Source organism: Acomys minous (assembly GCF_964271855.1).
Source record: "Acomys minous genome assembly, chromosome: 1".
In the NCBI taxonomy this organism is placed as follows: Eukaryota; Metazoa; Chordata; class Mammalia; order Rodentia; family Muridae; genus Acomys; species Acomys minous.
The window spans coordinates 98,819,077-98,844,484 of NC_140483.1; the positions used below are offsets into that span (position 1 = coordinate 98,819,077).

At 36.8% G+C, this 25,408-nt stretch overlaps 1 protein-coding gene and 1 long non-coding RNA gene across 3 annotated transcripts in view; one reads left to right on the plus strand and one right to left on the minus strand.

Moving 5' to 3' along the window:
* LOC311601684 overlaps positions 1 to 25,408 on the minus strand; it is a 68,672-nt gene that overhangs the window by 37,766 nt on the left and 5,498 nt on the right. The window lies entirely within an intron of this gene.
* Positions 1 to 25,408, plus strand: part of IL7 (interleukin 7) — a 39,881-nt gene that overhangs the window by 4,529 nt on the left and 9,944 nt on the right. The window contains exon 2 of the mRNA XM_084789318.1: positions 2,070 to 2,203. Coding sequence (XP_084645444.1) covers positions 2,070 to 2,203 — 134 coding nt within the window. The remainder of the gene's footprint in view (positions 1 to 2,069; positions 2,204 to 25,408) is intronic.

The following is a 25,408-nucleotide window of genomic DNA, read 5'->3' on the forward strand; positions in this document are numbered from 1 at the left end:
AGATCGGTATAATATGACTGGTTAGTAATTAATAACTGTGTATTCCAGGTAAAGAATAGTAGCAGGCGAGGACTAGGTTAATGGTATCAGGACAAAGTGGCTTTCACACAAAATACCAGTGTGATGATATGTTATCAAGTGGTTATGGACATTTAAAATCAAACTCTAATGAAATAGAGGATTCAGGTTAGCATCTAATCTTAGCAAGTGTTTATGTATTACAAAAAGTAGACTAACTTGAAGGTCTCTCTTTCTTTTCATATATAATAAAATATGTAGTATATATTTATATCTATCTATATTTAGACTATAATCAATGATATGTACATACAAAGGTAGATGATAGATAGATAGATAGATAGATAGATAGATAGATAGATAGATAGACAGACAGAGATAGCTTTACCTAATAATATCCCTGGGTCATGGCTGTAGTCCAGTTAAAGTTGGCTAGGAATACAATCCTTGATCTAAAATGAATTAATCAGTGGAGAGTTGTGAATAGATTTCATGCACACTCCCGGATTAATTTCTGAGTGTGTCAAATATTAGTTATATATTGAAGATGTGAAGGTAGGAGTTACGGATTTTTGAAATTAAAATATTGTTGCATCATTTTCCTTCTTCCTTTTCCACCATCCAAGTTCTCCTTGTTATCCTCTTTACTCTCCTTCAAATCCACGGCCCTTTTTATGTTGCTGTTTCATACATACACACGCACATGCACATGAACATGCATGCGCACACCTCACACACATGCAAAGAGAGAGACACACAGAGACAGAGAGAGACAACTTGGTATTGATTCACCGTTGGGACTTCTTCACTGTGCTTAGCATGATTTAGTTGCTTATAATTCTTTGTCTGTGCTTGAGGCTCTATCAGATTCCATAACTTCTACCAAGCCCACCTTCTTTATTTGTAAAAACATAAGTACTTAGGTTACAATTAATGGTGTATACTCCTGCCTTTTTAATATCATGGAAATTAGCATAATATATGACATTTTTATAATATCCTTTACAGTTTTTAGGCTGTTGCCAGTATCATTTCCTTGTGTTTAGAGAAACATTGTTTAGATTCATAAAGAACGTGGCTATAAAATGCCGAGCATAAATATGCTGAGCATAAAGTGATAAGTATATTGTTAATATAGCTGAGTTCATGGAAAGATGAAAGCAAGGCAAGTGTAGAAATAAAGAAATTGGTTGAGTGTAATGTTTCTAGGTGCCAATGGATTCCATCTTAGTTATTTATCCCAGCTGATTCCATTTAAAATTTCATTCCTTTTGACTGGACGGTTGACTCTGATTGGCACAGCTAATCAAAAGTAATCATAAACCCTCAGCTGAGAGGGCGAGAGTCTATTGTTTGAGCCTTTCCTAACATGGAAAGCACTTTGAAGACAGCTATGCTAGAACAGAATATAGGTCTTTGGGAAATAAATACACAAAATGATGACACAAGGGGAAGAGTGTGCAAACACAATTTAACATTATCAGATTTGGGAAGGTACAACTCTCTAAGGTCCATCATTACTAACAATGAACCACCATAGAGCAAGCACCAAAGAGGTGACCCCTCCCACATCACTGCATCCAGAAAAGGACTGGATGTGCCTTCATGAGAACTATGGTTTTTCTGTAATTAAACATTCACATGGCATCATTCATATGTTGCAAGTAATATGTGACTTTGGGAAAACATAGCATACCCCCTTCTTGTAAATATGGCTTCTTTCAAGGCTATTTGACATAAAGCCAACTGCAAAGTTGTTGCCCCCACTCACCACCCCCCCCCCCGTATATCTCTCAGAAATCTACAATTTCCTTCTAGCTGTTCTGCATAAGTGTGGATACAAGCTACATAGCAAATAAAAACCCTAATCCTAGCCTAGTTGCTGCCCTGCATTAACTATTATCAATTCCGTCCTAGAGCTGGTTTTATGCTATGCCAGAATTCAGATGTGCTCTTAAATTCTTAGACCCAAGTGCTCAATCCCACTGTAAGACAAGGCCTCGTGTATCATGCTGTACCATTCACTGGTACTCACTAATTGTTTAATTCAGTTTCTTTTAGATGTATCTTTGGAATTCCTCCCCTGATCCTTGTTCTGTTGCCTGTCACGTCGTCTGACTGCCACATTAAAGACAAAGACGGTAAAGCATATAAGAGTGTGCTGATGATCAGGATCGATGAATTGGTACGTGCTTGTTTTGTTTTCCTTACATTTCACTTAGTGAGACATTTGAAATATACTTTTGGTATTCACTTCTATAATCACATATCCGCTGTACTTCCTGACCAAAAAAAGGAGGTAAGTATGGAATAAAATATAATTAACTAGGAACAATGTACCTTCATGGTTGGCATCCCTCTGTCCCTTTAGGAATTAATCTTTCCTGGACACTGAGTCCCCCACTGTTTCCATTTTCTACCAAATAAGCAGAATTCATCGTCACTACCTATATTTGTTTACATCCTGTTTACCCTGTTTACCCTGGAATGTGCTTTACATTAGGAGACAAACAATTAATAAAATCTAATATCTGGAAATTGTGGTGAACAGTAATGTGTAGCTATTTTATCTCAATGTGTACATTTGTGTATATATATTATGAATATAGTTTTTACTATGAATAGCACATATTTTCTCTAAGTTAATGTTCACTTGCTGTGAATAAATTATTTTCTTAAATAATAGGTTTTTTATATATTGACAATTTTGATTATGGAACATTAGATCAAAAGTAAAAAAAAAAAAAGTCTATCTCCTCACCCATGTGTTACAAAAGATGAGTCAATACTAATATACCCAATTTAGGTTTTTTGTGTTATGCAGTTCTTTGGGTGTTGGTAGACATATAATGCCATATCAAGACAGTATCACACAGCATAGTTTCACTGTGCTCACCTCCTCTGTCCCTTGCTCAACCACTCCATCCTTCTCCCCTTTTCCTGAATCCTTGGCAACTGCTGGCCTATTTACCGTCTTTCTAGTTTTTCCTGAAATGTTAACTAGTTGTGATCATGTTCATATATCCACCTTTTAAGCTTGAGTACTTCACTTACATAGGTGCGTCTTAGTCTTCCTTTTAATATATACTATATCTTACAATAACATCATTGCTTAGGCCTATGAATCCACATCTTTAAGACAGAGACTCTTAGCCATTAACCTGGGATGTCTCTCCACCTGGTCGTGCCTTTGTTTGATTTCTTCCATTAAAATGTTTTACTCATCCACATAGACCCCACCCACAACTGGTAGACATATACTGAAAATTCCACATTTTCACAGGATTCTAAACAATGTTGGCTTCCATTTCAAATTGCATTTATTCATTGCTGATATATGCAAATATTTAGTGGCTTTTAGTGTTTTGTTTTGTATGTCAACCTTGTATTATGCAATCCTCTTTTTAAAAAAAATCACTGTTTTGTTTCAGGAGTTTGATGCTGACAGCACATATTTGAGCTTTCCACATAAACAATAAAGTATCACATAAAAGTTATTGTCTAAGGCTATTTTAATAGTTAATCATACCTCCTTAGTCAGACTGAAGCCTTCTGTGTCAAATAAACTCCCACCCAAATGCTCATAAGACATAAGACATTGTTTAAGATTCCTTTCTTCTACTTTACTGTCTCTTCTACATACCTACATTGAAGTGGACTGATATCTTAGAAAAATATTTTGCCTCTTCAAGAGGTATAGAAAATGCAAAGTGGTTACTGAACCTGGAACTGAAAGTTCTATGCTGTTTTCCAACTGACAGAAAGAGAAAAGGGTCCCTACTAAACAGTAATTTCCACATTTTGTTGTTAATAAATTGGTCTTTTTCATAAGAAAATATGACTGATTTAATTGTATTACCTGTGCACAGATATAAATAGCATTATTTTAATAACAGTTAATGCGTAAAGATACATATACAAAAAATAAAAAGAGACAAGTGGGGAGGAGAGAGGCAAGAGGAAAGAAATTGTTCAAAATTTAACAAAAGAAGTTTACTTAACCAATTCATGGCACATCTTTTCCTTAAAACATAAAGTAGATTATCTTAACATACTCAACAGGAAACCAGAGAAACAGCAGCAGCACTATCCTGGTGACAAAGCACAGCTACTCATACAAAGATGGACTTAGAAAATATGGGAGAAAGTTCAGTCAGTCAAACTGAGTAACACCATGGTAATGTGATCATAAGGACCTGTTAACCCGAGGAAAAGAGAAAGTCACAGAGAACTGCTACTACCAGCAGGAATGCAGATTTAGTCACTCAGAGCATACAGAAAGCTTGACAGACCTTAGTGGATTTGCTTCTGAGGGAGACCACAATAGTGCTAGTGTATATACATCTGTGTCTTTCCTATTTAACTTATTTGGTGCTTAGAATTCTCAAAAAGAAAAGGTGCTCTAATCACATTTCTTTTATTCATGTTTATTATATGTCTCTGTGTAAGTTGTCAAAGTGCCTCTGACTACCTTCAGAGATCAAATAGGGTATTGTGTTCCACGGAGCTGGAGTTACAGGTGGCTAGAAGACACATAAACTGATGGTGGGAGCCAAACCCCAGTCCTCTGCAAGATCAGAGTATCCTTAACTGTTGAGTTATCTTTCTAGCCTCCACTATTTATTGTAATTCATGTTTCTTCAATTTCTAGTTACAACTCACTTTTGTTTGTTTAATGTATTATTTGTAGAGGAATATAACTATAGAAACAGTTAAATGGTCAACTGCATTGGCTGTTATTCCAGAACACCTCTGGTTTCACTCCTAGCATCCAACTGGCTAACAACCATCTGTAATTCCAGTTCCCCAGGATCCCTGCACTTAGGCATCAGAGGCAGGAGAATCTCTCTGAGTTCAAGGCCAGACTGCTGATCTACAGAATGAGTTCATAGAGAAATACTGACTCAAAAGAAAAAAAAAAAAAGATAGACAGACAGCAATGTTCCAGCAGAGCCAGCAGAGGGAGCTGTTTGTTGGACCCAACCCCTATTAGCAACAGTCAGCTTAAGAGTTCTCTCTCCTGCTGACTCTCTCTGCCTGACCCACCTGGGACACAGACCTCAGAGAGCCAGCAGAGGTGAGCTGTTTGCAGGACCCTTCATACCGAGGAGGAGGCCTATGTTGGGCAGAAGCAACATTGAGCTTAGAGACCTCAACACTCCTGACTTCTGATCTGCCAGACACCAGAGCCACCTGGGACAAGGCAAGCAAAGGCACCACCAGGCCTGCTAACACCATAGACAACCAGACTGCTAGAGCTCAGCAACAAAGGCAACAAAACCCACGGCAATTCGACACCACCAGAAACTGGCTATCCTACCACAGCAAGCCCAGAGGGTGTTATTACACCTGCAGCACAAGAAAACAAGAATAAATCTGAGGTTATGAAAATGATAGAGGTCTTAAATGATGAAAATAAATACCTCAAGGAAATATAGGAAAATACACTCAAACCCATGAAGGAATTGAATAAATCCCTTAAAGAAATGCAACCAAATGTGAGAAGGAAATGAATAAAACTGCTCAAGACCTAAAAAATAGAAATAGAACCAACAAAGAAAACGCAATCTGAGGCAATCCTGTTGATGGAAAACCTAGGGAAGAGAACAGGAACTACAGACACAAACATCATCAACAGAAGACAAGAGATGCAAGAGAAAATCTTGGGTGTAGAAGATACAATTAAAAAATCAACAAAAGACAAGAGCTGGAAGATAAAAATCTCAGGTGTAGAAGATACGATTTAAACATTCATACATCGGTCAAAGAAAATGGAAAAATCTAAAAATTTCCTGACACAACACATCCAAGAAATCTGGGGCACTGAAAAGACTAAACCTAAGAATAATAAGACTAGAAGAACGCTCAAAAATATTTTCAGCAAAATCATAGAAGAAAACTTCCCCAAACCAAAAGAACGAGTGCCTATAAGCATACAAGAAGCTGACAGAACACCAAATAGATTGGACCAGAAAAGAAAATCCTCCCACTATATAATAATCAAAACACTAAATCACAAAACAAAACAAAAAAAAAGAACATTAAGAGATGCAAGGGGAAAAGGCCAAGTCAAATATAAAGGCAAACCGATCAGAATTACACCTGACTTTTCAACAGAGACTCTGAAAGCCAGAAGGGAATGGGCAGATGTCATATAGACCCTAAAAGACCACAGAGGTCAGCCCAGACTACTATACCGAGAAAACTATCAATCACCATAGATGGAAAAAAGAAGATACTCCATGACAAAACCAAGTTTAAACAGTACCCAGCCACAAAATGCAGCCTGACAAAAGATAATAGAAGGAATACTCTAACCCAAAGTGGCTTGCTACACCAGTAAAACAGAGGAAATGAATAACCACACATCCACAAAAACAAAAGAAAGTAATCTCTCTCTCTCTCTCTCTCTCTCTCTCTCTCTCTCTCTCTCTCTCTCTCTCTCTCTCTTTCTCACACACACACACACACACACACACCATCAAAATAACAGGAATTCACAACCACTGGTCATTAATATCTCTTAACTCCAGTGGCCTCAACTCCCCAATAAAAAGACACAGGCTAACAGAATGGATTAGAAAAGAGCACTCATCATTCTGCTGCATGCAAGAAACACAAGAAAAATAGACATTACCTCAGAGTAAAGGGCTGGAGAAAGGTATTCCAAGCAAACGGGCCCAAGAAGCAAGCTAGTGCAGCCATTCTAGTATCTAATAAAATAGACTTTCAACCAAAATTAACCAAAAGAGGTTCAAAAATACACTGCATACTTATGAAAGGAAAAAATGGACCAAGATGACGTCTGAATTCTGAGCATCTATGCTCCAAATGCAAAACCACCCACATTCATAAAAACAGTATTACTGAAGCTTGCATTACAGATAAAACCCCACACATTAATAGTAGGAGACTTCAACACCCCACTCTCACCAATGGACAGATCATGGAGACAGAAACTAAATGGAGAAATAAGGTAGCTAACAGATGTCATGAACCAAGTGAACTAAGGGATATCTATAGAACATTTCACTTGAACAGTAAAGAATAAACAATCTTCTCAGCTCTTCATTGAACCCTTGCCAAAATAGAGCACATACTCAGTTACAAAGTAAGCCTCAACAGATACAAGAAAATTGAAATAACTCCTTGTATGTTAGCAGACCACCATGGATTAACACTGGAACTCAACAACAACCAGCAGAAAGCCTACAAACTCATGGAATTGAACAATTCCCTATTCAATGACCACTGAGTCAGGAATGAAATAAAGGAAGAAATTAAAGGGCTCATAGAATTCAATGAAAATGAAGGCACAACACACCCAAACCTATGAGACATAAGGAAAGAAGGGCTAAAAGGAAAGTTCATAACATTAAATACAATCATTAAGAAATTAGAGATATCCAATAGTAGGAACTTAACAGCCTATCTGAAAGCTATAGATCAAAAAGAAGCAAACATACCAAAGAGGAGTAGACAACAGAAAATCATCAAACTCAGGACTGAAATCAATCAATTAGAAACAAATAGAACAATACAAAGAATCAACAAAACCAAGAGTGGGCTCTTTGAGAAAATCAACAAGATAGAAAAACCAAACCCTTAGCCAAACTAATTAAAGGGCAGGGAGACGCTATCCAAATTAAGAAAATCAGAAATAAAAAGAGGACATAACAACAAACACTGAGGAAGTAAAAAAAAAATCATTAGGTCTCACTTCAAAAGCCTGTATTCCACAAAATTGGAAAATCTAAAGGAAATGAATGATTTTCTTGATTGATTTCACTTACAAAAGTTAAATCAAGATCAAGTAAAGAGTTTAAACAGTCCTATAACCCCTAAGGAAAAAGAAGCAGCTATTAAAATAGTCCCTCAACCAAAAAAAGTCCAGGGCCAGACAGTTTTAGAGAAGAATTCTATCAGATGTTAAAAGAAGAGCTAATACCAATGCTCCTCAAACTATTCCTCAAAGAAAACAGAAACAGAAGGAACATTGCCAACCTCATTCTATGAAGCCACAGTCACCCAGATCCTAAACCACAGAAACATACAAGAAAGAGAGAGAATTTTAGACCAATTTCATTCATGAACATTGATGCAAAAATACTCAACAAAATACTTGCAAATCGAATCCAAGAACACATTAAGTACATCATCCACTATGATCAAGTAGGCTTCATCCCAAGGACGCAGGGTTGGTTCGACATATGAAAATCCATCAATATAATCCACCATATAAACAAACTGAAAGAAAAATACGTGATCATCTCATTAGATGCAGAAAAATCCTTTGAAAAATTCTAACACCCTTCATAATGAAAGTCTTGGAAAGGCTTTACATCAGGGTTACAAGGCACATACCTAAACATAATAAAGGCTATGTACAGCAATCTGACAGCTAACATCAAATTAAATGGAGAGAAACTGAAAGCAATTCCACTAAATTCAGGAAGAAGATAAGGCTGCCAATTCTTTCCATGTCTCTTCATTTTAGTACTTGAAGTTCTACCTAGAGCAATAAGACAACTAAAGGAGGTCAATGGGGATACAAATTGGAAAGAAAGAAGACAAAGTATCACTATTCACAGATGATATGATAGCATACATAAGTGACCCTAGAGAACTCCTACAGCTGACAAACACCATCAGCAAAGTCGCTTGATACAAGAATAATTTTGAAAATCAGTAACCCTCCTGTATACAAATGACAAACAGGGTGAGAAAGAAATAAGGGAAACTACACTCTTCACAATAGCCAAGCAAGTCGAAGACATATATGGAAGAACATCAAATCTCTGAAGAAAGAAATTGAAAAAGATATCAGAAGATGGAAAGATGTCTCATGCTCATGTATTGGTAGGATCAACATAGTAAAAATAGCAGTGACTCTACCGATTCAGTTAAATCCCCACCAAAATTCAACACAATTCTTTACAGACCTAGAAAGAATAATTCTAAACTTGATATGGAAAAAGAAAAAACCAGAACAGCTGAAACAATCCTATACAATAAAAGAACTTCTAGAGTTATCTCCATACCTGACTTAAAGCTATACTACAGAGCAATAGTAATAAAAACTGCATGGTACTGGCATATAAATAGACTGATTGGTCAATGGAATTGAATTAAAGACCCAGAAACAAACCTATACACCTACAGATGCTTGATTTTTTACAAAGGAGCAAAAACCATACAATGGAAAAAAGAAAGCACCTTCAATAAATGGTGCTGGTTTAAGTAGATGTCTATATGTATAAAATTGCAGATAGATCCATATTTATCACTCTACACAAAACTCAAGTCCTAGTGGATCAAAGTTTTCAATATAACACCAGATCTGCTAAATCTATTAGAAAAGAAAGTGTGGAAAAGCCTTGAATTCATTTACACAGGAGACAACTTCCTAAAAATAATACCAACGGCTCAGGCTCTATGATTAACAATTAATAAATATGACCTCTTGAAACTCAGACGCTTCTGTAAGGACTCTGTCAATAAAATGAAATGACAGTCTATAGACTGGGAAAAGATCTTCACCAATCCTACATCCAACAAAGGGCTAATATCAAAATATATAAAGAACTCAACCATTAAACACCAACAAACACAATAACCTAATTTAAAAATGGGACACAAATCTAAAGAGAGTATTCTCAACACAGGAATCTTGCATGGCCAAGAAGCACTTAAAGAAATGCTCACCATTGTCCTTAGTCATGAGGGAAATGCAAATCAAAATAGCTTTGAGATTCCATCTTACACATATCAGAATGGCTAAGATAAAAAACTCAAGTGACAGCACATGCTGACGAGGATGTGGAGAAAGAGAAACACTCCATTGCTGGTGGGAGGGCAAACTTGCACAACCACTGTGGAAAACAGTCTGGTGTTTTTTCAGGAAATTGAGAATAGTTCTACCTCAAGACTTAGTTCTATCTCAAGACCTAATTCTGCCTCAAGATCCAGCTATATCACTCTTTGGTATATACCCAAAAGCTGCTCCACCATACCACAAGGACACTTGCTCAACTATGTTCATAATAGCTTTATTCATAATAGCCAGAATCTAAAAACAATCTAGATGTCACTCAACTGAACAATGGATAAAGAAACTGGTACATTTACATAGTCAAATACTACTCAGCTGTTAAAAACAAACAAAAAAAATGACAAAATGTGCATGCAAATGGATAGATCTAGAAAAGATCCTCCTGAGTGAGGTAACCCATACCAGAAAGACAAACATGGTATATACTCACTTAGCCAAATAGTAAGGATAACCCTACCACAATGCACAGACCCAAAGAAGATAAGTAACAAGGAGGATCCAAGGAAGGATGCTGACATATATCGCTCAGAGGGGGAAATAGAAAAGACAGAGGCAGCGGTTTAAGAGATAGAACAAGGTAGGAAAGAGACGAGGGTGGAGATCTGACTTGAGGAGAGCAAAGGCAGGAGAACAGAAGACCTGCAAAGAAAAGAGAAACTATGAGTGAGTGTGGGCATCTCTCTGACAACCTACAGACCTAAGTCAGGGTAGGCTCCTGAGACTCTGGCAGATTCCTAGTAGCAGGAGGCATAATGTCTGAAGAGGACACCCTCTAACTAGACAAGACTCCTGGTAGAAGGAGGGGGAATACCAGGCCACCCACAAATAATTTCACCCACAATTTATCCTGTCTATAAGATGTGCAGGGATAATGGTAGAGCAAAAAGAGCACAGATTGAGGGAACGTCCCAACCCAAGACCCACTTCATGGAAGAGAGCCAACCCCTGATACTATTAACAATACTCTGCTATGCTTGCACAGAGGAGTCAAGCAGGGTTGTCCTCTGAGAGGCTCCACTCAGCAGTTTGAAACAGATGCTGAGACTCACAGCCAAATATAGGGAGTTTTATAGAAAAGGGGGCGATCGGAAAAAAAAGGACCTGGAAGTGACAGGAGCTGCACAAGAAGACCATCAGAATCAACTAGTCAGAGCCATGGAGGCCTAGGGAGACTGAAGCACCAACCAAGGACCATGCATGGACTAGACTTAGGATGCCTACAAAGATATAGCCAATGAGCATCTCAGGCTTCATGTGGGTCTTCTAGTGAGGGGAGCTGGAGCTGTCTCTGATATGGACTCTAATGCCATCGCTTTTATCACTTTCCCCTTGCCAGGCTGTAGGGGAGGAGGACATGATCAGTCCTGATGTGACTACATGAGCTGGGTTGGATGGGATGGGGGCTCCAATTTTCTGAAGAATGGGGGGGGGGGTTCATGGGGAGAGGGTTGGAGGGTGGGACTGGGATGGGAGGGAGTATGTGGCTATGACCAGGTTGTAAAGTGAATTAAAAAAAATTTTAAATGCTAAAAAGGAAACAATGTATCCAAAAAGGATAATAGGTAGATAGATAGATAGATAGATAGATAGATAGATAGATAGATAGATAGATAATTATTGGCAATGTGGTAGAGAGATGGCTCAATGGTCAAGTGCACTGGCTACTGTATGAGAAGGCTCCTGATTTTATTTTTAGCATTCACATGGCTTACGTCCATCTGTAATTCCAGTTCCTTAGGATTCAACCCCTTCTTCTCAGCCCCCTGGACACCAGGCATGGACATGGTACCCAGTTGTAGACTCAGGCTAAACATGAATATACAGAAAATAATAATATATAAATCTAAAGAGTCATTTGAGATAAGGTAATTTTACAAAGCACAAGTCCTTTGCATTTGATATAGCCAAAAATGTATAATCAGCTGCCACTGCTATCCAAGTCATACCCCATTACTCTAAAAGAAACCTCTTTGTCCACTAGTAGTAGCTTCTGCTAGCCGTTGATCATGTTTCTGACTGAATAGAATTAGCTGCCATGGGCATTTTATGTAAGGGGAATCTGACAGTACACAGCCTTTTCACTGTCCTCCTTTTCATTAGTATGACGACGCTAAACGCCACCTTCCTTCAGAACACTTCCTTTAGTTGGGCCAGTTATTTCTATCTAGTGGTTCACAGCAGTGTCTGATTCGGCATTATTCTGTGGTATCAGCTGTAATGTCTCTTTTTTTATTTCTGAATTTACTGATTTAGCTCTTCTGCCTTTTCCTCTAACTAAACATTTTTCAATTTTGCTTGTATTTTCAAAATATTAACTCATTCATTTGATTTTTTTGTTTGTTTGTTTCAGGTTTCATTTATTTTTCCTCTGATTTGCTTTCTACTAACTTTTCGTTCCTTATTTTGTTGTTTGTAGTCTTTGAGGTGTATTTTTAGGTGTAACTGAAAATTCTCCTATTTACCGTATTTTCCATCCATAATATAAGATAACTTTCTAACCCCCAAAAATCCGTGCCAAAGCCCAGGATCATCTTATACATTGGGTATTTAACTGCCGCTTGCTTCCCCTTGCTTCATGTGTCCAGCACATACCGTAGGGGATCCCGCAGCTGAGTATGAACCAGGGAGGAGGAGTTTATATGCATTTATAATGTATACAGATTCTGCTGACTGACTCCTCTAGTAGAATATTACAACCCTCATCACTTGTTGTTTCTTTGCATGGTATGTCTTTCTCCAACACTTTCATCCTGTGCTCATCTTTGCCAATGAAGTTGTTTTCCTTGGGTTTTTTTGGGGGGGGGGTATTTTGTTTATTTATTCAGTGAATCTATGTCTTTGGACTTAGGGGCTCATGTGTACTTTTATACTCAAGGTTACTATCAATACATCTAAGTTTCCTTCAGTCATTTTGTTGTTTTCCTTTTCCATTTTGTGAGGCGATATTAGCTATACAACCAAGGTTGGCAGCATCTTCATAATCCTCTGGAGTCTGTGTTTCACGTATTTCTTATTGCTTATTGACAGATTCAACAGAGAGAAAAAAATCAAAATGAAAAAGCTATCAGTGGGCTAAAAGGCACTATGAATAAGTCTAAACTAATTCACTTATAATGTGCTTTATCCCATAAGAGCAGAAAGCGTTTTTGTTTTTGTTTTTGTCTTTGGTTTTTCACATGCTCACATATTGGGACATTCATCAGGACAACATATTTGGGGAGATAAAATACATTTTAATTTTTTAGTGAAAATAATGTAAAATATATTCTGAAATTGAAACATAACGTAGAAATTAACAAAATTAGAAAGAGAGATGGAAAACAAAGGGAAATTACATAACACATCCTCAGAGAACGTGTCAATCATAAGGTCTAAAACGTAAACATTTTTGGGCCAAATGAACTGAATATTTACATTGAAGTGATGGTGAGAGTGTTTTGAGAACCGGATGTACGCATTAGGAAAGATGAAAAGATAGACAATCACTAATACAAGCTTCCAGCTTGATGACTAGAAAGAAATAAAAAGTATTTGGAAAAAAGAAATACTAACAACCACAATGAAGGCTGGAAAGGGGAAATAACACTGATCATCATTGCTAGCTTCCATATCGCTGACAGATTTGCCCCTTCTGACTTCTGTAGACTCAGTGCAGCTCCAAGTTAGATCAGTCAGCTTATTTTTTGACACCTAAACTGATTTTTTTTTTACAAAATATATTTTAATTTGTATGTGTATGTGAGAGAGAGAGTGTGTGTGTGTGTAAGCCAGACAGTATGTGCCACACGTTTGCTGGGGCCTGGGAGGTCAGAAAAGGGTGTTGGAGCCCCTGGCTGGAGGTGGTTGTGAGCCAACTGACATGGGTGCTGGCAACCGAACATTCTACAAAAGCAGTAAGCACTCCATTGCTGAGCCTCACCTCCATCCTCTGTAACTGAATTGAACATTTATAAAATGGCAAAAGTTTTGAGATAACCAGCACAGTACTGAAGCAAAACCAGTGAAATGACATTATATAAATATACATTCATTATAAGGCTAGAGGATACAAAACAGCATATCCTGAACAAATGATCAGCCCCATTTGAAACAATGAGACAACAAATCTTAACAGATAGTACATTTCCTCCTAAAGTTAGCATAGGAAGGAGCACATACCAAATGCCACAAACACCATAAACACTTGAAAAAATAATCAAGGCTGAAATATATGTTTAATTGTATTTGATAAGTTTTTTAATACAACTTCAAATAGTAACTGATGTTCAATAAAAATATGATTAGGTTTCATTAAATTTCACTTTTATACATGAGTAAAAATGCCCAGAACTTTACAAAATAATGGGTGAAGGATTTCATCCCTGAAGTTAAGTAGTTATCAATGATTCAGCAATGGCTTGTGAATTATAGTGAAAATGTCTCACTAACGTAAGACATTAAAATTGGGGAAATTAGGCTGAGAGAAGGAGAGACATATATATGAATCTCTAGTTTGTCTAGAAAGCAAAAGTGTTTTCTAAATGTCTATAAATGCATAAAATAAATATAATTTCAGACAATTAAATAAAGATAACCTGGCAGTGTTTATGAATTCTCTACATTTCACCTGTTTTGGAACACAGCCATTTTCAGGAAGGAAGTAATTTCAAGGAGGATTGTGATGGGAAGAATGACTTTAAGAACATTTTCATTCAGGAGAGGTCTTACAGCCCAGTAGCCGTATACCTCACTGTGGGAGTCAGCTCACCGCACCTCATGATAGGTTATAACAGGAAAAAAAAACCAGTATATTGGGAGCACAGGCTCAATTATGGGGAAAGCTATTCTGGTACACCTTCCCTCCACTTTGCTGTAAGATGAAAAGTATGAGATGGGGGAGAGTGAGAAAAAAGTGAGAGAGTGAGATACAGCATGTGAGAATGCTCCAAGTCCAAGGAAGCAAAGTGAAATGCAATGCTGAAGTACTGTGCTAGGTCAGTGGGTTGCCATAAGATACACTGAATTTCGCTCTCCACTATATCAATTAATTAATTTTCCTCATGAATTTTACTACTGTCCAGAATTACTTATTTGTGAGTACAGATTCCGCCCTCTTAGTCACAATATCCTCAGCACTAAGGATGTCTTCTTGCCTAATATTTATTGACTGACTTAATAAGTTAATCACTGAATATATTTTATTGTATTAGATTCAAGTCTATAGAAACTTTTCAAAATTGTACAGTAATGATATTGCAGTGTATGAGTGGTGAGTGGCTGTCTTCTCTAGTGGCCACAGCAAAGAAGAAGGGTGGGTGATTTATAAACAATAGGAAAGCGACAACGATGGCAGCATGGTAAGAGTCATTCCTGGTTACCCACTGTGGGCTTAGCACAGCCTCATGTTGTAGAAAGAGCTCTCTTTTATAACAGCACTAACTCCATTCATGACAGCTCTATCCTCATGACATAATTGCCTTCCAGATCCACCCCCCCTTCGTCACACTGACAACTAAGATATCACCAATTGAGTCTGGATTCACACAAACCTTTAGAGCATAACAGCCACAGTGTAAAGTCATTTTATGACATATATTCTTTACATATTCTTTATATGAATTGAGTATAATAACGACCTGTCCTAACTGTTGGCTTGTGTGCTTGCGGTATGACTATAGTAGCTTGCTTACTGTTGCTAACCCAAGCTGTGGAATATAGCTGTCCCTTCTCATTCTGCATGATAGCTTGGTCTGCCAAACTTGATGTATTGCTTCAATTGGCCTCTCTTTTTAGAAATTTGCTCTATGGGTGACCATTTCATTTCTGCTCTCCAGAATCTTTGAATATATTCTATGTAAATCTTGACTCTGGACTTTGTGACCTTAATAAAAACTTAAAAGATCACAGGTATATAACTCACCAGAACAGCATTGTGCTAAGACATGAAAGGTGTGTGGTTTATCACTTTGTAACACACACACACACACTTACACACACACACACACACACACACACACACACACACACACACACACTGGGCAAGAGTTGAAATCAATATATTAAATTCAGGTAGGTTGTAAACACTTGTAAAGTAAAGCATATAAGCAGTAATGATTACAAGTTTACATCTGGCACATTTTTAATTGTTGATTAGGTTGTCATGTTTACACAGGGTGCACCTATTGCAGCTTAGTAACCTAAAGACATCTGATGAATGATTATCATCTCCTAAAATGCAAAAAGTAGGGTCTCAATCAGCTTTTCCAGACCTCTTGGAAATCTCATGATCCTGAATGGTTCATTTAGTTAAGCATTTATTAAAATGACATTTGCTAATTGTAATCTACAAGTGGAAAGATAAATTATGTGTTCTACTTATTATGAACTGCAGTGACTAAAGGGGGAAGAATTTCAATTTTAATAGGATACTGACGAATGAGTAGATATCGAGGAGGCAAAATTAAAAGGCAATTGTCTCACCTCAGAAACAAATTCATCAGTCACGTCTGGCATCCTGGACCTTCAACAAATGTTTCTTTATGTTTTTTATGAAATACTTCCTATGAACTGCACATAAGCTCATAAGTAATGTATGCAACTATGCAAAACACTGGTCTGTCATCCTGAGTCTGAGGCCTATGAAATTAGCAGCTTTGAAGGAGAGATAAATCTGTTAAAGAAATAATTACAACACAATGGAATGATTATAGCTTAAAATGTTGATGGTAACAACTAATTTGACCTGGGTGCTCAGTACTTAAACCTAAAAGTAAACCGCCCCTGTGGCAAGAACTGATGGAAATCTCAACAAGTACAGAAAATGTAGAGGCTACAACGTGCCAGTCTGAGAAAGGGAACAGGATTTTGTAAGACTAAGTAATACAGAGCAGATAATATTTAGCTGCTGAGTAGTAGATGTAGATGTGCACTTGAGAGAACACTCCTAGGCAGAGCATACAGAAGAGACATGTCAGCATTCACATTTGAATCTAGACCAATTGTAGCATGTTAGTATGAAGTTGTACAAATCTAATGAAGGGTAGTGGTCCTTTTAAAGTTTGGAGGTATGTGATTGGCAATATTGTCATTTTTATAAAAAAAATAGTTATTAAAACACAAAGGTATTAGCTATACCAGAGTTCTCAAAGGTGAAGGCCCTGGCAGTAGGGCACGTACAGGCCAAGTATAAAGCAAACAAGTCTTGACAATAGAGGAGGTTTATCCAAAAGAATTAGGAAAAGGCGACCCTCACTAAGGCTTTAATAGCTATTTTATCAAAGCTGTATTGATTTTATTAGTTTTAAGCCCATGTCTATATAAACATTAAATACTGCTTGCTGCTTTCAATCTGTTTTCTATGTGCTTAAAAAGTTAAATCTCAGCCAGATAACTAATTATTATTGTTATGTAACATTTTTGATCACATGATAATATCTGTACTTTAGTTGGTTTTCTATTTATGAGGGTTGTTCTCACAAGTTACTAATTCAGTGGCCATCATGGGCATTAAGGGCAATGATGGAGAATTGTAATTTACAGAGAAGAAAGTTGTCTGTACACTGTGATGACTACAGTAAGAAATGGCTGGCTAATGGATTCCCTCTTCCTGAGATCTTCTTTTCTTTTGCATTTAAAAATTACCAGGTGCTTTTATGCTCAATCTCATGAAATAAATGGCAGAGAGATATTTTCATAAGCAAACATAACCACCTCAAAGTTTATTATATAACTATTTTACATCATAAATCATTTCGTGGGGTAACTTGATGATATTCTGAAACACTATATTTGAAAATACAGTATTGTAAGGGTTCTTTTTCAGGGGTGGTCTTTTCATTTTACCCCTGGAATTCTTTATAGTAAATTTCCATCAATGCTAATTGTTGAAAACATTTACTTCTCTATTTATGCTACTATTTTATATGCAATTGACACATACACTATAACATATGTTGCTTTAAGAATATACATTAAATGAGCAGAACGGTGGCTACAGGTTTCTTATGCTTCTCTTGGCCATAAGGAATGGAAGATAAACAAAATAACACTTTTGTTTATTTTAAATATATTTAAATTATTTACTTCAATGAGGCGCACATTAAAATTTCTATATAAACTTTAGTAATAAACTTTCGTAAGATACAGTTTGGGGCTGTTTAATCAGTATATATCAGTGTATTTAATTAAATATATTTTGTTACTTGCGTGTTGGAACAATATTATTCATTTTCATAATATGAAATAATGCCAAAGCAGGAAGACTGTAGTTCCACTCACAGGTAGCTGCCTGCATTAACTTGGACACATAGGGTAGCTAAAGGAGAAACTGGTGTACGGGATTTCATAGAGATTGCTTTAGCTTTTACCAATGTCTGCTATTTGTTACCTTTGCAAAGTTGGTTCCTGGATATATTAAACATAACACAGCGCACAAATGTCTGGGTTTTCCCCTCCGCATATTCTTTGGGCAGAAAACATAAAACATGGCTTACAATTGAGGAGTTGATTACCATATAATTTACTTTCCAATGGCTATTGCAAACTGAAGTATGCCTATTTAATTAGCTTTTGCTAGATTGTAGTCACCCTTCAAACAACTGCTTCACTTGGAAACTTCCAGTAAAACAGATTATTGCAAGAAATCTTCCTCCTGTTCCAGCACTTGTTCTTCCTCTTCCCCTATTCCTCCCATGATTCCTGTTTACTCGTCATTGAATTTGCTCTTCAGGCTAAGTGAGTAAGCATAATTTTCAGAAATGCATTTACAAATATTTCTGAGTATTTCTTAACCAAAAAAGACCTAAGACCATGCTACTTCCTGGTACAGCTTCCCAGAAGGCAGGACAAATTCCTTATCTGCACAAAACAGTCTGTTGTTTGCAGTTGGCTTGTCCTGATTTTCGCTTTGTATTGACTACTACTTTTTTTTTAATGTTGTTAAATTTATTTATTTATTTATTCATTCATTATGCATCCCAAACACAGACCCTTCCCTCCTCTACTCCCAGCTCCACCTTCCCACCTTGTTCTTTCTTTCTTCCCTCTCCATCTCAGAAAAGGGGAGCCCCCACCCCTTGCAGACCTACACAAGCACATTGAGTAGCATCAGATTTAAGCACATCCTCTTCAACTGAGGCTAGAGAAGGCAGCCCACCTAGGGGAAAGTGATCCGAAAGCAGGCAACACAGGCTATGTCAGAGACAGCCCCTGCCTTTTTGCTAAGGGACCCACATGAAGATGAAGTTGCCCATCAGTTACATATGTGTCATGGGCCCAGCCCATGGATGCTCTTCAGTTGGTGCTTCAGCCTCTGTTAGCCTCTATGGCAATGTGGTGCTTTCTCAGAAAATTGGGATAGTTCAATCTCAAGACCCATCTATACCACTCCTACGAATATACCCAAACAGTTTCTCCACCATACCCTAAGGACACTTTCACAACTATTTTCATAGCAGCTTTATTCATAATAGCCAGAAACTGGATACAACCAAGATGTTCCTCTACCAAAGAATGGATGGAAAGAGAATCTGTGGTTCCCTTACACAATGAAATACTAGTTGTCTATTAAAAACAAGAAAATCATGCAATCTACAGGCAAATGGATGGATTTAGAAAAGATCATCCTGAGTGAGGTAACCCAGACCCAGAAAGCCACACATTTGCATGTACTCACTTAAAAGCGAAAGTCAGCCATATAGTACAGAATATCCCTGCTACCATCCACAGACCCAAAGCAGCTAAGTAACAAGGAGAGCTGAGGGGAGGATGGTTGAATCCCACTCAGAAGGGAAAATAGACTAGACAATGGAAGGATGAAGAGAAAGAACTGGGTGGAAGGAAGTGTGGGGAGGAGAATGAGGGTGGGGGATCAGATGTGCTGAGAACAGGGATGGGATCAGAAGAGCTGGGAGAGAGAGGAGAAACCAAGGGGGTGTATCTCTGTGATTACCTCCTGCCTAACAGTACAATTAAACAGGATTGATTACTATTGCTCGAACAAACTATGCATTATTTTTGGACCACAGTGTTTTTGCTCTGGTATTTTGTTTTGTTATGCCTTTTAATTTGGAATTCCTGCTTCCACTGTTCTCTTTTTCTATTAGTCACATATGAAAATTTAGGAACCACCTAGGATTAAGCTCTTTTAAAATACTAGTGAAAATTTAATCTGTTTATAAGCATTTTTATCTTGATTATTATGAACACAGTCATTGCTGTAAAATAGTAATTTACTATGTACATAAAAAACTTAAGTCAATGTATTCATTGGTAAATAAATAAAAACATCAAAAATATGTGAGTGAGGATTAAGATTTAGATGTATTTTTTATAGAATTTATCTTTACAAGTCCTCTATTAACTTAATAAAACATTTGAATCTAGTTCAGTAATATACATATGCATAGAGAAAAATGTATAAGCTTTGGACTCTACCTTATTGAGGATGTTAGCTTTTAAGACATAGTTATACATGCTGCATCCCAATAACCACTGAAGTCAGGTATTTAGTAAGGGACTAGGGGCTAGGATAGGATTGCCTAAGGAAGTGGAAATAGAATATATTGTCATAAAGAAAACAGAGTGCCACTAGAATAGGATGAAATAGGGGGAGTGATGAAAGAAAAAGGTAAAGGATAAATAATGAGGAGGGACAGCTAACACTAAAAGCCATTTGAAAAGCCACATGGGAACCTGCTACTGTAGAAGTTTTCTAAAATATATGCCTATGTGAGAGAAATCTAAATAGAGTGACCAAATAAGAGGAGAGACAGTGTCCTGACTGGTGTCTTACACTACCAAGTAAAACTTCAGTGTTAGGAATTGGTTATGTCCTGTTGAGTCATTGAACAAGGGGGCCATGGAAACCTGAAAACATCACAGACTATTTCCAAGGCTATTTACTGATGCTCTTCACAAACTTTATGGCTTTATTACTGAGGACAATGGGTACATTTCTCATCAACACTAAGAAACTGAGCTGGAGTCTAGTGAGAAACTTCACCTGCACTGACTAGCATTCATGGTACTGGAAGGCACCCTGCACACTACCAGAGGAGAAAGGCAGCCACCAATCCAGCTGTAAATCTGCAACACTGAACTGGTGCCAGTATGATACGGTACAATAGTGGCACAAATGTTACGGGATTAACCAGCTCCGTTCTTGTTAGATTTAAGGCTTACTCCATGAGATGGAACCCACACTTGACACTGCTAGAGTATCAAAGAGCTTAAGACTGAATATGCCATAGGCCTAGGGGGAAAGCAAATACTATTATTCTTCCAAAAGAATGTAGCAATAAAATACCATTTGGTGTTTTCCAAGCAAAGAATTGGTGTATTTTTTTTCTTCAAATAAGAGTTTACTGATTTGAGTTGCTTCTAAGTTTTCTTATACTTATACTTACACAAATCAGTATTCAGAATGTATCTTTTATAATGTCTAGGATCCATCTTGGCAGGCCTTTAGGCACTATTACTTTGTGTGTGTGTGTGTGTGTGTGTGTGTGTGTGTGTGTGTGTGTGTGTGTTTCCTTCCTACACATTCTAGTTATTACACCCTTGGATATTTCTCAACATTTTGAGACAGAGTTTCATATAGCCTAACCAGCTGGGCTTCTGGACTCTAAGGCACTATGTAGTTAAAAATGACCGTAATTGATTCTTCTAGCTCCACTAACCAAGTGCTGGGGTTACAGACATTTGACATCGTGCCCAGCTATTTGTAAATACTTTGGAGTGGCCCAGCCCATTTCATTTTCATAGAGAAATTTTCAAATAATAATGTTTCTTTTTAATGCCAATGTTAATTTCACAAAAACAAATTTGTCTCAAAAGGATAGAGTTCCTAAACCTCACTGGCCTTCAGAAAAACTGCTTTAAGAGCAAGATGTTCTATTATGGTGATGCATGTACTACAATATAGGACTCTCCACATCATTGTCACTTGTGTCTGGATCTTACATCACAATTCTTTCTTAGTGAAAAATCAAACTGTAGTTGATTTTTCAAATATGTAATATTCAAAATATAGAACCATATAGAAAAGTTTCACTGTCCATTTGTTCCTCGCAACCTCTTCATCTCTGAAAGCCATGGGTGCTTTACTGTATACATAGTTTTCTTAAATGCTTCATTCACTAGTAAAATGCATGAAAATTTCCCTCAGGTTGTCTTGTGTTTGACAATTCTTTTTCAGTAAAACATATTTCATTGTGTGGAAGTGCCAGAGGTTATTCATTTACCTGCAGAGAGACATTGTAATTGCTTCACAACTGAGAAAATAACAAAGCCACTTTAAATGTCTATTTGCTGCATTTGTATGAGCATGCTTTCAAATCCTTTGAGAATCAAGATTGCTTAGTTAAAGAAAAGTTTGCTTAATTTTATAAAATAAACAAACAAATTTCCTTCCAAAATGGAAGTGCCATTTTGCATTCCCACAAGCAATCACTGAGAATTCTTCTTGCTCCATACCCTGTCCGTGGTGTGGTGTGGTCTGTTTTAGATTTTAGATATTGCAAAAGTCATGAGAGGGATGTGGTATTTCATTATTTTCTTTTCCTTTCCGCAGTGGCATGTGATGTTGAACATCTTTTCTTATACTTTGTCACCCATGTATCTTCTTTATTGACGTGTACATTCAGGACTCGGGACTTTTTTCCCTTTTTGAATGGTTTGATTTTTATCTTATTGCTGTTTTAAGACTTCTATTTTTCTTTTAATTTTTAAAATGTTCTTCATTTGATGTTTCTTGTGAAGCTTTTCCTTAGTCTGCAATGTCTTCTCATTCTCTTGACATTTTTTTGCAAAACAAAGTTATAAAGTTGTTTTCACTTATCAATCATTTCTTTCATACTTTAAAAGGGTCATACTCTTAAAATTATTGTATTTAAAAATACCAGCATGCAAATGGTCATCTAGGGTTTCCCCTAAATCATAATCTAGGGGGATTTTAGTTTGGTATTTTCTGTTACATCATAATTCACTTGAGTCAAATTTATGAAAAATGCAATATTTGTGTCTACATTCTTTTGGGGGTAAGAAGGGTATATATCTATTTGTCCCCAAAGGCACTTGTTGAAATGTGACATTGTATTTACTACCTTTGCTTTTTCTGCCATAAGTCAGCTTTCTATTTTAAAATAGGTACACATAAAATGTTTCGAGTGTCCCATTAATCTACTTTAACTTTTCTTCATGGTTTTTCTTGATGTATGCCTTAATATCTCACCTTATAGTGATTAAAATAAAATGATATAAATAAATATTTTTATTTCAAATTTCACTTGCTTTTGCTAATATAGTTATCCCTTACATGGGATGTTGGCTTTAGGCTAGCTACAGATACCAAAAATTATTGACATTTATATCTCTGACATAAAATGAAAAAGTCCTCTTAACCCTAGGTTTTTAGTTACTAATGGACTCATATAAATAAAAGTTATTTTGCATGTTAATAAAAGTCAAGAGAATTTTCATTAGCCTGCTAATATGATCAATTACATTAATTGGTGTTTGAACATTAAATCAGCCTTGCTTGGTTAGGATAAATAGTACTTAATTAGATTTTTTAGAAGATGGGATTCAGTTTGCTAATAGTTTTTGAGAATTGTGCATCTAGGATCATGGGGCATTGCAGTCTGTAGTTTTTTTGTAATGTCTTTGTCTAACTTTAGTATTATGATACTACTGATCTTTTAACGAGCAAGGAAAGATTCCACTGCTTCTTTAGTCTAAAAGACATAGCAAACCACTAGTGGAATTTCTTCCTTAACATTTGGAAGAATAGTCATTAAATCTTGAGCATATTATATTATATAAAACTAATAATTATACAATATTTTAATTAACTAAAGTCTATTCAAATAATTTGTCTTTTCTCTATATGTTAAAAAATTATTTTATCCAAATTATTTTTATTCAATGTAGACTGTTAATATTGTAGACATAGAATTGGTTGTGCTATTTTTAATGTCCATTGAAGCCTAGTAATGTACCCTTTTCAATTTTGGTATTAGTAATTTGCATCTTCTTTTTATATTTTTAACATGACTAGAGGTTTTCTGATTGGTAAAAGGGTATCTGTTTCTCACCAAACCATTTGTTCAAATACTATATTGCATTGTATTGCTTTTTCTTCTTTGGTTAGTTTTATTTTTTTCTTCCTTCTCTTCAAAATTTATTTCCTTATGCTCTTTGGATTTAATTGACTTTCTGTATAGTTTCCAAATTGAAAATCTGAGGTTTATTATAATACATGTTATTGTTTTTAATCACAAATATTTTTAGCACTCCCGTCTCCATATTAGCTTAGTTTTTCGTGTGTGGATAAGTGTGTACAAGCCTCAGTCTGCCCTTTATGTTGGCACTGACAGTAACGACTACATCATCAGAACAATCTACCCCCTTAGCTTTCCTTATACCTCACTATGTGCCTGTTTGACATCTGTTCTTGGGTCTTTGCAAGTCAGTTTGAACATCATTTTTCATCTCAGACACATAAATATATCCATTCTCCCTTTTCTATTGTACCATATTGCAATAAATTTCTAGACAGGATTTTTGTTACACAGGCCAGAAGGCTGAAGACGATGCTCCAACATTACACAGAACTTGGGGTGACTGTTAAGGCAGCAAACTGTCTCTGTCATTTTCTCATTTTAGAAGCTGCCAGTCTGCACTTTCTGTCTGCTCCACCTACGGCACCAACCAAGGACAATACATGCAGTAAACATTGAACCCCTATTCAGATCTAGCCAATGGACAGGACATTCTCCACAGTGGCAAGAGAGCAGAGCCTGACTCTGACATGAGCTCTGGTGCCCCATATTTGACCACTTCCCCTTGGTGGGGAGGCCTGCTGGCACTCAGAAAAAAGGATAAGCAGGCTACCAGGATGAGACTTGATAGGCTGTGACCTTATGGTAGGGAAAAAGGTTCCCTTTTGTCACAGACCTAGGGGAGGGGAAAAAGGTGAAAGAGGGAGGTTGGGAGGATCGGGAGGATAAAAGTGAGGGGATAGCAATTGAGATGTAATCTGACTAAATTAATAAAATAAACTTAAAAATATTTTCCAGTTTCCACCCATGTATGTATTCTTTCCTACCAGGAAATCCAGTTGTGCTGACTGACTTTATATCACATTAACACAATAAAGTCATTTTTTAAAAAGGTATTTCAACTGATGAATTTTCTCCATGAAATTGGCATGTGGGAAAGCCTCTGGTTTGTTTTGTATTGATGTTTGATGTGGGAGGATCCAGGCCACTGTGGCGTCTATGCAGGTGACCCTGGGTGCTGTGAGAGAGCAGGCTGGGAAAGCTAATGGAAGCAAGTGTAAGCAGCAGTTCTATGTGTCCTCTGAATCACCTCCTTTTTCCAAGTTGTTGCTTGATTTGAGCTCCTGCCCTGAGTTTAATCAGTTATAGAGTATGATATGGAACTGTACACTGAAATAAACCTTTTCCTTTCAAGTTGTGTTTAGTTATGGTGTTTAACTACAGTGATTAAAACCCTAACACAGCATTAAGTAATTACTCAAGAACAGATGATTTAAAAACTTCTCAGTGTTTATCTAGA